Source organism: Anarrhichthys ocellatus, unplaced genomic scaffold (assembly GCF_004355925.1).
Source record: "Anarrhichthys ocellatus isolate YVR2014 unplaced genomic scaffold, GSC_Weel_1.0 scaffold61, whole genome shotgun sequence".
Taxonomy (NCBI): Eukaryota; Metazoa; Chordata; class Actinopteri; order Perciformes; family Anarhichadidae; genus Anarrhichthys; species Anarrhichthys ocellatus.
Genome location: NW_022280091.1, coordinates 574917 through 589466, shown reverse-complemented (window position 1 = coordinate 589466; position 14550 = coordinate 574917). Strand labels below are relative to the sequence as shown.

The 14550-nt window shown below is 41.4% G+C and overlaps 2 protein-coding genes across 3 annotated transcripts; both read left to right on the top strand.

Annotated features, from left to right (window-relative positions):
- The first annotated feature begins 4366 nt into the window (after positions 1-4366).
- On the top strand, positions 4367-9624 carry ap1m2 (adaptor related protein complex 1 subunit mu 2). The gene is made up of 12 exons (XM_031871989.1): positions 4367-4574; positions 5706-5862; positions 6039-6106; positions 6241-6371; positions 6482-6629; positions 7381-7507; positions 7596-7738; positions 8114-8185; positions 8300-8458; positions 8674-8799; positions 9153-9228; positions 9388-9624. The coding sequence occupies exons 1-12, from the start codon at positions 4533-4535 to the stop codon at positions 9411-9413; spliced, it is 1275 nt and encodes a 424-aa protein (XP_031727849.1). The 5' UTR covers positions 4367-4532; the 3' UTR covers positions 9414-9624.
- Positions 9625-10022: 398 nt separating this feature from the next.
- cdkn2d (cyclin-dependent kinase inhibitor 2D (p19, inhibits CDK4)) lies at positions 10023-12265 on the top strand. Of its 2 annotated transcripts, XM_031872010.1 has the most exons (3): positions 10023-10185; positions 10563-10721; positions 11331-12265. In XM_031872010.1, exons 2-3 carry the CDS (start codon positions 10581-10583, stop codon positions 11682-11684), a joined length of 495 nt encoding a protein of 164 aa, XP_031727870.1. In that variant the 5' UTR covers positions 10023-10185; positions 10563-10580; the 3' UTR covers positions 11685-12265. The 2 variants fall into 2 exon arrangements, with proteins under 2 accessions (XP_031727870.1, XP_031727871.1); XM_031872011.1 differs by lacking the exon at positions 10023-10185 and having other exon boundaries at positions 10366-10721.
- Positions 12266-14550: the final 2285 nt, after the last annotated feature.

Below are 14550 nucleotides of genomic sequence, written 5' to 3'. Positions count from 1 at the left end.
TTTGGGTTTGGAAAAGATGTCATGACCAGTTTTCTTTAGATCGCTGTTTTCATAACCCCTTACTGGGATTTCCACCTTCAGTCGCGTTTTTTTTTAATCATGTTTCCCTCATTGAATAAAGAGAAATGAAACACTTATCTAGAATTCAACACAAGTCGTGTAAGAAAGAGAGGTACACGGGTACTGTTTGAATAGTCCGGGATGGCATGACACACCGATAAAAGCAAACACCCAGCAAACATCCTCTGAGTAATCTAATATACATCCTCCATAATTCATGTTTAATAATGGTTCCTCTCTCTAGAATGACAGCAGTGCTCAGCCCGCTACAGTGCATCAGAGAGCGGTGAGGGTGGTCACTGAGGAAGCAGTGGTGTGGCATCAGTAAGTAGCAGCTGGTAAGATACAGCCATCCTAACAGAAAGGGAAAGTGAAACCAGGAAAAAAGAGTCATTGCAAAAAGCTGAGTGATAAAGATAGAAACCGTGTATGTTGAGGTTTGGGTGACCCAGAGACTGTGGAGGAACAGGATTGTGATGCCAGAGGTCACGGTGTGGTTTCACCTCAAGACACACACTTTTTATAATTTTTTCTAAAAGTTCTGATCTGATGACTGAATGTAAAGGACTTGTTCAAATATGTTCAAAATCAATTATACTACTCAAACAATGGAGATGAATAGAGTTTCTTCCTAATGTTTTAGCAATGCGACCATAGTCCAGAGTTTACAGAATAAAAGCATCCTTTCTTTAAAGTTACAAGAAAGTGACTGCAGAGGAAGGGAGAAAGTCTTTTACACTGACAACAACAGTTTGAATATCTTTGAATTCAAAATCTCTCGTGATGCTCTCGTGGTTTTGCATAACAATGGTTTAGAGGTAGAAAAGAAATGAATGAAAAAGATTTTAGGACCTCGCGTTGTGTGTGTGTGTGTGACATAGAGGGCTGGGTTTGACGTCAGTGACAGCTTGTTTCACGAGGAGGCTTTGGTATGTCGTCTTTCAGGACCTGGGATCCACACTCCAGCGTAAAGGACGCCACGCCCTCTGGCATCACATCTGTTGAAGGTCAAATGGTGTCTGTAGTTCTGCACATTCGCTTTACTTTTGACTGTTTTGACATTCTTATTAAAATGCTAATTTCAACAGTTAATTAGGCCAATTGCATCGGATGCTTATGTTTCTATAGCAACAAGCAGCATCATTGTTGACAGTTTTCTATTAGCAACAAATTAGCCTGAGGCCTGTGAGGCAATAAGCAGATACACCTGAGGCTCAGGAGACAAATGACACCTGTCCCCGACTCACCACACTATTTGCATATGCTGTCACCCTATTGGCCAGCTGGCAAGCCGAAGGGTGGAGCTGCATCTCACACCACCAACACGTAGGCGAAGGGGAGTGTCCTCACAAAATTGACAGCAGAAGGTGGAGGTGGAGAGGGGGTGGATATTCCCCTGTCAGGTTGCTAAACAGGCCTCCAACCGTCCTGGATGATAAGGTAACAACAACAGCAGCCTGTCTGGCCCCTGCCTGACAACCCGAGGGCCGAACCAGCTGAACCACAGCATCTCCGGCGGGAGGATGCAACTGATACTTGTACTGTAGAATATCATGCTGAGGATGATCTGCTGTATCCCTGAAAGTCATGAGCAGCTCTGCTGGGTATCCAGCATCAATTCCAAAACTAGCACTCGAAAGCCGTCGTCGTGGGTTCATATCACAGGAAATCTCACTAATATCTCTTTCAATCGAAGCCGCCATGCTGAGCTCAACTGCTCTGAGCCCGACAGCATCGCTCCACTTTAAACAGAAGAGCACTTAAGTGGTTCTCAGGAGACTAACCAGAGGTTACAGAGTACAGTACTGTCTTTCCCATGGCACCAATCTGTGATGGATTTAAGGTCGTCTTTGCGTTCAGATGTTTTAAGAAACCCAGTTCACCTCATCTGAGCCCATGAGGTCACCCTTATGAGCCGGGGCATGAATAGAGGTTCTCCCCCTCTAAAAGAATATACCTCTCGGCCTCCATTTTTTTATTCTCTGTAATAATCCTCTTGGAATTACTGTGGAGCATCAAATGTTTGCTTGTGGAATTGCAACTAACAATAATTTTTATTTGTTAGTTAAATCTGCAGATATCAAGAAAGTATCAAGAAATTTGAAAACCTGGAAGCAAAGTGTGTTTGTCATTTTTGCTTAAAAGTGCTTGAACCAATCAAGCAATCGAAAAAAAGTTGCCAATCTTTATGAGGCAATCAACTTTTTATCATTCCATCTCCTCTGCCTTTCACCCACCTGTGCTCGGTGCAGTAGTACATTTTAAGACCGAAACCGTACCGATTGCCGGCTAATGCTCATGCCATGCCATGAGCTAACTTGAATTCCAAAGGGATGAGTGTTTAGAATAATATTGAAGTCATGTGTTTACAGGAAGGAAACAGTATAAGGGAAACCTCCTGTTTAAAGTGCGTCAAAGACAGTGTAATTCAGTTGGAGATGCAGCAAGAAAGAAAAGAAAAGTCACATTTGTTGTTGGGTTTTTTTCATTTTGGCTGACTTTGAAGTGTTTGCATATGTCTGTGTTGGACCTCAGCCACCATAGAGATATCCCCTATTATCCAGATCACATGAGCCAGTGAGGGAGAGTTAAACACACAACCGTTTTGGGAATAACGGTGATGTTTACATTAAGAAAGCTCTTCTCTTAACTGCAGATTGATTTGGGCCGATGTGAGATCGACATTCAAAACCCTAAATATTTGTAGATACTAACCTCAACTGGAAAAAAAGTTATACAATGCTGACAAATTGGAAAGTGGGTGAAATGTCTTGTCTTTTAATAAACTGTGTCAAACAGAGCGACTGGTCTCCCGCAGCACAGAGTCAGTTTTGAATGTTGCTTTAGAAAGGTCTTTATGATAGCCTTACTGCAGCTCATTTCCTGTGTGAACACAACATGTTAAAGGTGTAGCTATCTCATTTACAGCTCAGAGTGCAGATAAGGAGAACCAAACCTATATGGACAAAAGGAGTGGGATATTGGAAAAGACTGATCTCCATCTGGCCCTCAGAGACACACATTCACACGCCTCTGTTGTGGTGTGTTATTCTGAGTCCTTCCTGATAAGAAGCGGACCAAGGAGTATGGTCGGAGGCTGGGCTCTGGGGCATAACACCACGCAGAGAGGCCCAGTGGCTGGTAATACATGGAGATCTTGTAGAACAAGTTGTATGGCTTAAGAAATACGCCGAGCATGTGGTCAGTAAGTGCTTCTGCAACCCTGAGGCCTGAGGCTGCAGGTCAGTCACTCTCAGATGAAGGTAGTGCACCTTTCACACATCATTAAACACATAATGGCCTAAAGAAAGAAGTGTAGCCCATATGTGCTGCTGTTTTATATGTATTCCTTCTAGGTCTTTGCACAAAGGGGAGGCACATTATTATAGAGGGAATAAGTGATAATGAGTTAATGAAGTGCTGAAAAATAAAACAATATTGCTGCCTGTTTTTTCATTTTCCCCTTTTCTACCAATTCGGATTGTCTTATTTCACAATAGACCATGGATAAACCAACTAAGGAAGTCTCTAGTGGTGTGACAAGGACGGGATCCAGTCAAGCCCGAAGCTCCACTCTTGTCTCTGTGGTGGCGGATGAGTGTTTTTTTTTTTTAACTGTGCTCAATTAGTGATAAATAATAAATTAATTATAAATAATTAATACATTATAAATAATAAAATATCTGAAAAATGTGTACTTTCATGGTGAAAGAGATTGTATCTGCACTAACAAAGGAGGTGCCTGACAAAGTACATCCAGAAAAATCCAAAATCTACTCTTTGTTCTGCAAAACTGCAAAAATGTTTGCTTCAGATACTAAGGCGATGATCCTTTAAATCACCACACTATTATTGAGTTTCCAGGTAATTTACAATACAATACAATATATATATGTATATATATGTATATATATATATATACATATATATACAGTTTTATCCAGATAGGGCAACTGGGTGCCATATAGTCCCAATAGATTGGAGAGAAGGCCGACATCTCTACGGCCGAAATCTCCCAAACTTGGCAATTCACACCAAAACAATCTAGACTGATAAATAGCACAACAGGTACGAGGAAAAAATATGTAGTTTTGATTTGGGGGTTGAACTGAGTCCTTTTTCAACCAGACACATCAGTAAACATGAATCAAATAGGAGTCAGCGCACACTTTTTGTCCCCGCTATAATTTGTGCGTCTGGGGCGCCCTCTAGCGGATAAACTGAGCAGCACACCCTCCTCCTCCCCCTCCCCTCCGCTCAGGTGAGCTGGTGAATGTTTCACCTGCATGTAATGACGTCGCGACACCCTGACGAAAAAGAAACTGAGGAGTCCATGATCACCTCAGCCTGATGAGTGTCTCTAGTTTTTCATGGCAACACGAACTTCAAAGCAGTGAAGACTCGAGTTGAACTTTAATCGGAGTTTGTGTGCTTTTGTAGACTCGCGCGTTCACCTGTGGGTAGAAGACACGATGTCTTCCTCCGCTGTATTTGTGCTGGATCTGAAGGGGAAGGTGAGATTAATGCCCGAGCTGATTGTAGACGCTGATTATTGCGTATTTTCGGCGACACAAGTTATAAACCACCGAATTTACTCCTACTACGGGCTGTTTGGTTACCGTTTTTAACTGTTGCTTTAACTGTTAAACATTAACGGCGCTTAATATTAATAAAGGGCCTGCGACACACTCATTCGTCGGCCTTTTCCGCTTTACTTCCGGATGCATGTCAGTGGAAATACACGCTGCAGCCTTGAAGGACTTCAGTGAAAGTGACCATTTGTGTTGCAGCACCTGTAGCCTTCAGTGATGGCATTTGTGTCACCATCTTTTTCTTGATGTCGTCACAGTGCATGGCACAAACAGCCCTCTGTTTCCAGACACGGGATGTAACCTGACACACAAAGTTAGTGTTACTGAGAATACAGAAGCATGTGGTTTCAGGTGTGTGATTTAAAAAGGGTGTGTTGATTGTTCAACAAATACGTGTGACATTAAATATGACTTGATATGACAGTGAGCTGCAGGATGCAGGAGACAGGTTTGACCCATTTTGCATCCACACCCACACCCAAGAGCCTGTAGAACAATTTTATACTGAAAAAAAAACAACATATTTGATTCACTATCACAATAGAGAAGGAAAAGCAGCAAATCGTGACAACAGAGAAGCAATTACTAGAAACTGTTTGGTGTTTTTCTTTGAAAATTTAATCAAAGTCCATTAAATAATCAACTGATCAGTTCTGGTGATGAGTTGGGAATTAAATCAATATGGGATGATTCCTAATACCTAGATAGAATCACCTAGTCAGTGTACTCGTGAGAAGAGTCAATCACACTAATATTGTTAATAAAACCTTTTTATTAAACTTTCTTTTTCTACACAAGTTAAATATTGTTCCATCAGCAGCCGTCCAGCATTAGGTCGCACATCTCACTGTTTGCATAATTTACTGTGACAAAATGTTACTTCAAGCTCTGCAACATTATTTCTTGTAATTTCTCTCGGAATCTGAGCATTTATTTTTCTGTTTTTAAAGTTGTGTTACAAAAGCTGTCTTCTCTGTAACTCTCAACCATAATTAGTTTAATGCACAGTTGTCTGATTTCCCCCCGTGTGGTGTTATTCTCCCCCCTGCTCAGGTGTTGATTTGTCGCAACTACAAAGGCGACGTGGACATGGCGGAGATCGACCACTTCCTGCCTTTACTCATGCAACACGAAGAGGAAGGGCTTCTCTGCCCGGTACTGTCACACGGCAACGTCCACTTCATGTGGATCAAACACAGCAACCTGTACCGTATCCTTGTGCGAGATGCGGCTTCCATCTACTGGTTATTGAGAGTCGTGAAGAAATAACGACAATGATAAGATCACAGATTATTGAATTAAATCCTTCAATTTTAAATGTCAGGAAGTGAACAATAGCGGTGATCTTAACTGTGTAGAATACTCCTTGACCTGATCTCTGCACAGTGGTGTCCACGACAAACAAGAACTCCAACGCCTCCCTTGTGTACTCCTTTCTATACAAACTAGTCGAGGTGAGTCACGCCCCTGTATGTGACTTATAATTGAAATGTTTGCGTGCAGTATTTGTGTGACGAGGCGGTGTTGATGGTGATAATCCACAGTAAAACCACAGATGAGGCTGTTATGGGTTGTGTGTATTGTCCAGGTGTTCACAGAGTACTTCAAAGAGCTGGAGGAGGAGAGCATTCAGGATAACTTTGTGGTCGTCTACGAGCTGCTGGATGAGCTGATGGACTTTGGATTCCCTCAGACTACCGACAGCAAGATCCTACAGGAGTGAGGCTTCGCAAGATGCACACGTCATGCGCAGGCGTGCGTAAATATTCTGAGTATCGATAGAGAGAGTGTAGCTGAATCACAGCATCTTCTCTTCACAATCCTCGCAGATACATCACTCAGAAAGGCGCCAAGCTCGAGGTGGGGAAATCCAAGGTGCCGACCACCGTCACCAACGCCGTCTCCTGGAGGTCAGAGGGTATCAAATACAAGAAGAACGAGGTCTTTATTGATGTCATCGAGTCCATCAACGTACTGGTAAGACGGGATGTCGGGCTAATTCTTATTATTTGTGCGAAAATTTGTATCATGTGTGCTGCTCATATCACTTTTACGTAGTTCAAGCTAATTTTGTTTTGTTGTATGGGCCATAATGAAGCAAGTAGTGCATGAACTTTCTGTGTTTTTTACTGCTTTTGTTACACCTAATCCATTTGCTGCTTCTTATTTAAGTACCTCTAGGAGTGGTGGTAGTGGAGGTACTGCAGTGGCTTCTTCATGTTACATGGGCGACGATGATATCAAGTCTTGCTTTTAGTGACGCTGTGCAAACTGATTTGATTGATAGCCTCGGCGCCGAGTGGTAGAGAGTGCACTCGAAGCGAGATACTATGAGTGTCCATTGCACAAAAAATTCAAATCTACACCACCGATGTGGTGAAAATAATGGCCACCTTTTGATGTTGCTGCAGTGTTTATTTATGTGTACGTGGGTGCTGCAAGTATGCGTACTAATTTTCATATTATCATTATTATTCAGTGGGTTTTATTCCCCATCTTATGTTATGTATTCTATTTCATCATTATTTTTATCTTGTTATATCAAATGTGTTTTATTTCTCCATCATTTTTCATATTTCACATTTTATTTTATGTTTAATATTAAGTGTATTTCCCCTTTCTTGTGCTGCATTTCTTGTATGAAAGGTGCTATACAAAAATAACGTGTATTATTAATAATTCAAACAAAGTATTCTGATTAATTCACCACTGCGTATTGTTCGTTCAGGTGAATGCCAACGGCAGTGTGATGAGCAGTGACATCGTGGGCAGCATCAAGCTGAAAACGATGCTCTCTGGGATGCCAGAGCTGCGGCTGGGCCTCAACGACCGAGTGCTCTTCGCTCTCACTGGACGTACGTACACTGTTGCCCCAGTTATCTAGCCGGATATGTAGATATGTAATTAAATAAATTACCACTGACTGTATCGTTATGTGTTCAGGTGACAAGGGCAAGACGGTGGTGATGGAGGATGTGAAGTTCCACCAGTGTGTCCGTCTCTCGCGCTTTGATAGTGATCGAACAATCTCCTTCATTCCTCCAGACGGGGAGTCTGAACTCATGTCGTACCGCATCAACACCCACGTTAGTCCAGTTCAGCACCTTGCATTCACACATTGCATTTGATACACGCTTTAAGCCCTGTAAATACATGTATGTGTAGACGGTCGGAGTACAATAATTGCTAATGTCATATTCTACCGGTTAGAAATGGCGATAGATGGATAGATAGATGGATATACATGAGTTGTTCATTGTGCAAAAGCACAAATTGTGCTGAAATAATGAGTCAAGTATTGCAGTTCCGAAAGCCTTATTTAGCTTTATAGTACTATGCATGTTAACATATGAATTAAATGAACATAAATACACTGACTAATTTGCATATGTAACTCAAGAAATCCTTTTTACGTTGTTTTGAATGTTTATTTAATGACACCCCCCATTCATCTCTTCCAGGTGAAGCCTCTGATTTGGATTGAATCAGTCATCGAGAAATTCTCTCACAGTAGAGTGGAGATCATGGTTAAGGTACTGACCGACAGTATTGGAAATGTTCTTTAGAAAACTGCACAAAAGAATTGAAGCAAAGAGTCTCCATACCATGAACTAGCTTTTACAGTAACCGTTGTGTTGTATTTTTAGGCGAAGGGGCAATTTAAAAAACAGTCTGTGGCAAATAACGTGGAGGTGAGGGTCCCCGTCCCCAGTGATGCCGACTCACCCAAGTTCAAAACCAGCACTGGCAACGCCAAATATGTGCCCGAGAAGAACATGGTGGTGTGGACCATCAAGTCTTTCCCTGTAAGAAATCAACTCATTATGTACCATTTTAAAGCAAAGGCTTTGACTTCAAGTTGTATTACTTTCTTTAAGTATTATTGCAGTTGATGTTCTGATGAAAGATTAGAACTTGTTTTGTATTTAACTCTTTGTCTGTCTTCTTGTCTGTTCATCTCTCTGCATGTCTGTCTAATCCATTTCTCTGTGTGCATCCATCCATCCATCCATCCATCCAGGGAGGTAAAGAGTTTCTAATGAGAGCTCATTTTGGTCTGCCGAGTGTGGAGAACAATGAGCTTGAGGGCAAACCTCCCATTACCGTCAAATTTGAGATCCCATACTTCACAGTCTCAGGAATACAGGTGTGTGTGTATTTGTACCGAGTCTCTCCTTTGATGTCAAACAATCCCAAAATTTAGCCTGTGGTAGTATGAGTCAAGTCCACCTGTGAGCAGAAGACATTTATACTGATCTGGAGCATCAGAGCATGATGTATCGTGTTCATATATCGATATGTACAATTATAAAACTCAGTCACCTGAGAAGATCACAGCTTTGCATAGGGGCGTTTACAACCTGTGCATAGTCAAGTCCGGTCCTGTTACAGCTGATATTGTGTGCTCAGACTGGAAAACTAGTTCTAATTTGAATTCCCGATGCACATTAATGTGTCTTGCCTCAACACGATTATGTCTCCCTCACTCTTTTTCACCAGGTGCGATATATGAAGATCATTGAGAAAAGTGGTTACCAGGCTTTACCGTGGGTCCGGTACATTACACAGAGTGGAGGTAGCCTTCATTCATATTTTTCCATTAGACCTCAATACGACTTACTGTTTCAGAACGTACTATACTATTAAAGCAAGTGGTCAGATACACATGGATGTGGAAATTGAATCATATTTCACTTTTATAATTCCTCCTTCCATTTGTTCTCTTTATATTTAGACTACCAGCTGAGGAGCAATGTGTAAAGCCTGCTGTATCCCACCAGGACCTCCAGAGGAACATCAATACTGACCTAGTGAAAGAATGTCTTGAAATTTCACCTTCTCTATTTAATGCCAGCAATCTTGTTTTATGAAATCTGTGTGCAACTTGATTTTAATGTTTGTATTGTAGGATCACTGCAGATTAGTTAAATGCTTAATGAAATTATTCCTTTAATAAACAATTTGTAATTTGTGACCTTTGTATTTTAGTTGTTCCCCTTTTGGTTTTTCTCATTAGTTTGCCATGCCATATATGGACTGATTTTGTCATCATACTGTAGTCATACATTGTGCAATCACAGTCACGAAAATCCGCCTAAAATTAAAAACTTACACGCGCCTTTTTTCACATTTGCCTTTGGAGAAGTACAACCACAGTTCAGAAATGTGAATGAACTGCCCTTTGAAGACATCAACGTATACAAATCGCCCGCTTTCTTCGCTACGTGTTGTGATTGGTCGACTGCTGCTGTTACCACAGTGATAGTGTAGTAACAGAGTTGTAGCCCCGCCTCTTATACCATATATGGAAGAGCAACACCCTCTCGGCGAGCTGTGATTGGTCAGCGTGTGTTCTCTCCAATGTTTGTAAATTGTAGTCTGGAGACACCGCTGTGTAGATCTCAGCGCGCAAATGTATTTTCTAATGTTGATAAACTTTCCCAGTTTGGATTTTATTTAAAAACTACCGGTTCTAAGAAACGGCGGGATTGAAGAGCATTGCGACGTTGTAGATATTAAGGAACCGAACGGGGTAACGTTATGCTTAAAAGCTCTATAGTTTCTCTTTTTTTAAGTGTTAGCGGTTAGCCTGGATGCTAATTGTTTGTGTGATTCAGTAGAGGTGACTTGTCTCTCTCTCCCGGTGAAGCTAATGTTTTCACAGAGCTCTGTTGTTCAAAAAGGCACGGTTTGTAAAACGAGCTGATGTAACATTATGCTAGCGTAGTCCGATAACATGGCGTCAACTGAAGCTTACGTTAGCCCGGATGCTGTAGTAGCTAGCTAGCGATGCCTTCCTGAATCCCGACTTAACGTTACGTTACCTCTACATTATTACACATTCATTGCCAACATGAGGAGCCCTTGGCTGACTTTCGGTCTAACTGTTGCACATCTCCCACCGACCAGGCCGAAAGAGAGACTATAATGGTCCTGAGTCAGATGGATGCCGGTAAAGCTTTGACGTCGGCAGCAGCCAACGGGAATACGAGCGAGGTGCAGAGGATCCTGGAGGAATGCAGAGTGCACCCCGATACTCTCAATGAGTTCGGTAGGACTGCGCTACAGGTGAGTACCGAGACCGGTTTCATATTTACGGAGGTAACGTTATTAACTCCATAAATACATGTTCTGTAGCAATAACTAAGAGCAAGTGGTTCGTTGGTTGAGACTCATCTCCTGTCCTCGTGACATAACATTACATATGGCTGCCTTGGATTTTTACCTGTTATGAATATGTTATAACACCGTGTATTAAGACGGTCTGTTTTATTTTAGTATATATATATATATATATATATATATATATATATTACTGTCACCCAAATCCCAGTCTTTTAGAGGCTGTATTTGTGGTGCTGTCTGTGTTATAATGAGAGGACACTAAAGAGTAAGGCTGTGATTAAAAATGGTTTCCTCTTACCTTTTAGTCTCTTGATTAACTTTTGAAAAGTTTAGTTTATAAGATGTCAGAAATAGAGAGAATCATCCATACAGATTCCCAGACCCCGAAAGCAACAGTCCAAACCCCAAAGACATTGAATTTACAATAAAGTGACAACTGATTGTATAAAGATGGCTGTAATGTCATTAAAGTATTTTATATTCTCATTAACACAGTTACTGCATTGAATTGACTGTGCGCTCTCTTCCGCTCTCCTCCGATATCTCCTGCAGGTGATGATGATGGGGAACTCCAAGGTCGCCAGTTTGCTATTGGAAAAGGGAGCGGACCCCAACGTCCAGGACAAACACGGGATAGCGCCTGTCCATGATGCGGCCCGAACCGGATTCCTGGACACTCTGCAGGTTCTGGTAGAGTACGGTGCTTCGGTAAACCTCCCGGACCAGAGCGGCGCCCTGCCTATCCACATTGCCATCCGGGAAGGCCACCGGGATGTTGTGGAGTTCTTGGCACCGCGGTCTGACCTGAAGCACGCCAACAGAAGCGGCCAGACAGCGATAGACGTGGCCCGGGCCTCATGTGTGCCCGATATGATGGACTTGCTTTTCGCTCACATTCATAGTTAGTCAGAAGTCTGGGGGCCTTTTGGGTAACCCCTAATCTGACTTTGTTTTTGCTTCAAACCTGGTGACTTGAATTCATTGCTGTTTAAAGGATTCTTTTTTCTTGTTAATAGTGGCTCAGCATTAATATGTGACACGGGACATATTGTCCTGGCAGCTTATTTTCAGTGGATGGGTGGCTATATACAGTAGACACCTCTTTTGCACAGTGCAATTTAGGCACCTTATATATCTGTTTTCCCTTTTAATTGGGAGTGCACATTTGTAGATAGTTTCCCCAGTGTTTTGTAATTATTGCATTATTTCCATTATGAAACAGTTGAAACCTTATATGTGTTTTTTAAACACTTTTACAAAACTTGATGTGGTGCACCCTGATTGCTTTTCATAGTTTTGTTTCTATTAATTAGATGAACTTAGACTTTGAATTTACTCTTATTTATTGTTGGAATAGGACTGAATATTCCCGTGACTTTGTAAATAGCAACATTTATTGTGATTTGTTAAAATGTTATTTATATAAATAATTTTAAAACAAAAGTGAGATTATTCACTTTGCTATTTGAAGAAGCAAACACAAAATAAAGTGTTGAACTTGAAGTTGGTTTTCATTCTATACCGTGTGGTGTTTTAGCTAATGGGAAGTTGGAAATTTTTTCCCACATCTATTTTATTCCTGGTGGTGTGGAGAAGGCTTTGAAGCAGCATTCAAACCATTACGGCGGGCAGTGTTTCCCAACCTCACGATGGGGCTGCAACACGGTCATGATTGACGAGATATGAAAGATGACAAATCCACATTCTGCGACATAAATGTGTGTTTTCTGACTTCTTTGGCACTTTTTCTTGGGAAATACAGGAAAGTTTAACCTCTTCTGTCCTATTATAAACATTTAAATGTAAATAAGCACAGGTGGTGCTGCTCACAACTCAATGACGTGTTTGCAACGAGGAGCCCCCAAGTAGACGTTGCTTTGTTTTCAGGTGTCGGAAGGCCAAAAGGTTGGGAACACCTGACTGACTTTAAGTCTTTACCAACCTTAAGATTCTATCAGAAATACTTTTAGCAATGAGATCCAAACAAACACTTGAATTCTAAAATCAATTTACAAAAACTGTCCTTCGTTAAACACATTTTCCTTTACATTTTTAATAATCTACTCTACCTGTAGATCAAGAGTGTGCTGTCTGTGATTGTGTTAACTCCATGTTTCCTCAAGTGTTGAGCACTTCCCCAAGGTGATTCATCAAGGGCATTTACAATACCTGCCCACTGGAATGCACTGCGCAGTGAACACCCTCAAAGGTCACGCAGATAGCTGGATTAAAACGAGATGAATGAGGGCCCTGTTGTGTTGAGGCTGGTAGGTAACGGTGGCACAGTTTGCTGATGTTTGTGGGGCTGCTATAGTACAATGGGCATTTTGTTTGCTTGTGTGCCACGAGCCAACTCCACCAGCCGAGGAGGGAGATGCAGTTCAGCTGCTGTGCTGCTGGACCGCTGTGTGGAGACCACGTATGCTGTTTACGTGTGCGCCATGTGCACTTCTCACAAATAGATTTGACAAACAATTGCGGCGGGAAGTAACATTACTCTAGTACTGTCCTTAAGTACAATTTTGAAGTACTTCTACTTTCCTTGAGTATTTACATATTGTGCAATTTATTACTTCAATTGCAGAAGGAAATATTGTACTCTTTACTCCAATGCATTTTTTTTTACCAACTAAAGTTACTAGTTCACTGCGAAATAGCATACACACAGACTACATAATCAGATATTATGAGATATGACTAATGTTTGGTTATACTTTTATTAAGTACCCTGGAAAAGATGAAGTTCAATTGGGCTCATTGAAAATATCCTTATACATTAATAATAATAATGTAACACTCCATGGTCCTATATTTCTGCCTTATGAGTATGTTGTTTGATACTTTTTGTACATTCAGCATTTTGTACTTTTTGGGAAAGTTTGATTACAAGACTTCTACTCGTAATGGAGTATTCTTTTTACAGTGTTGCTACTTATATGTCCAAATCCTGTTTCCACCACTGCAGTCTGCATTACTCATGTTTTTCACCTTCCTGTTTCAGATTTACATAGTGATGATGGACGCCAGCAGGGAGCTGCACGGTCCAGCCAGCCACAGTATTTGACTTTTGGGCATTGAACAACTCTACTGGAGCAGCTCAAGTTTAAATGCCCAATTAATGTACTTCAGCAGTAGTTGTTGAGGAGTCATTTCCCTTCCGTAATAAAGACACACAACTATAAATCTTATACACATATAAAACAGTTGTAAACGTGATAGTGTCAGACCGACCTGCCTCCAGCCACTAGGTAGAGCTACCTTACTTCACTATTGTGAGTGTGTTGCTGGATGTGCAGATAGTCCCTGTATGAACACTGTTGTGGTTTGTTTGTTCTGCAGGTTGGGAGGGTTACAGTAACAGTTGACGAGTTTGCAAGAATAAGTACAAAAGAAAAAAGTCTCAGCCTACTCCCCCACTCATACACATAGACGTGTGGGAATGCATGATGACGACAACACTGAGGGGGAGTACGGTATAAATAACACAAAGGAGTTAACTGTTGAACACACCCGGTTGATGGAGTGGGTGTCAGTGGTGATAGTTTCTTTTTTTATTCTTAGACCCCCCTCATTCAAAAGGAAGCCCCTTAACCTCCCTTTTAGAGCTGCATTAATAAATCATTTTTCAAGCGAAAATGTCAAAGATTTGCAGCTTTTCTTCGTCTTACTGTCTAATAAAAATGATTCTCTTTGGCTGGTAGACCGTTAGTCGAACACAAGACATTTGAAGACATCCCCATGGGCTGTTTCGTGGTTTCTAGACCTAACGGTT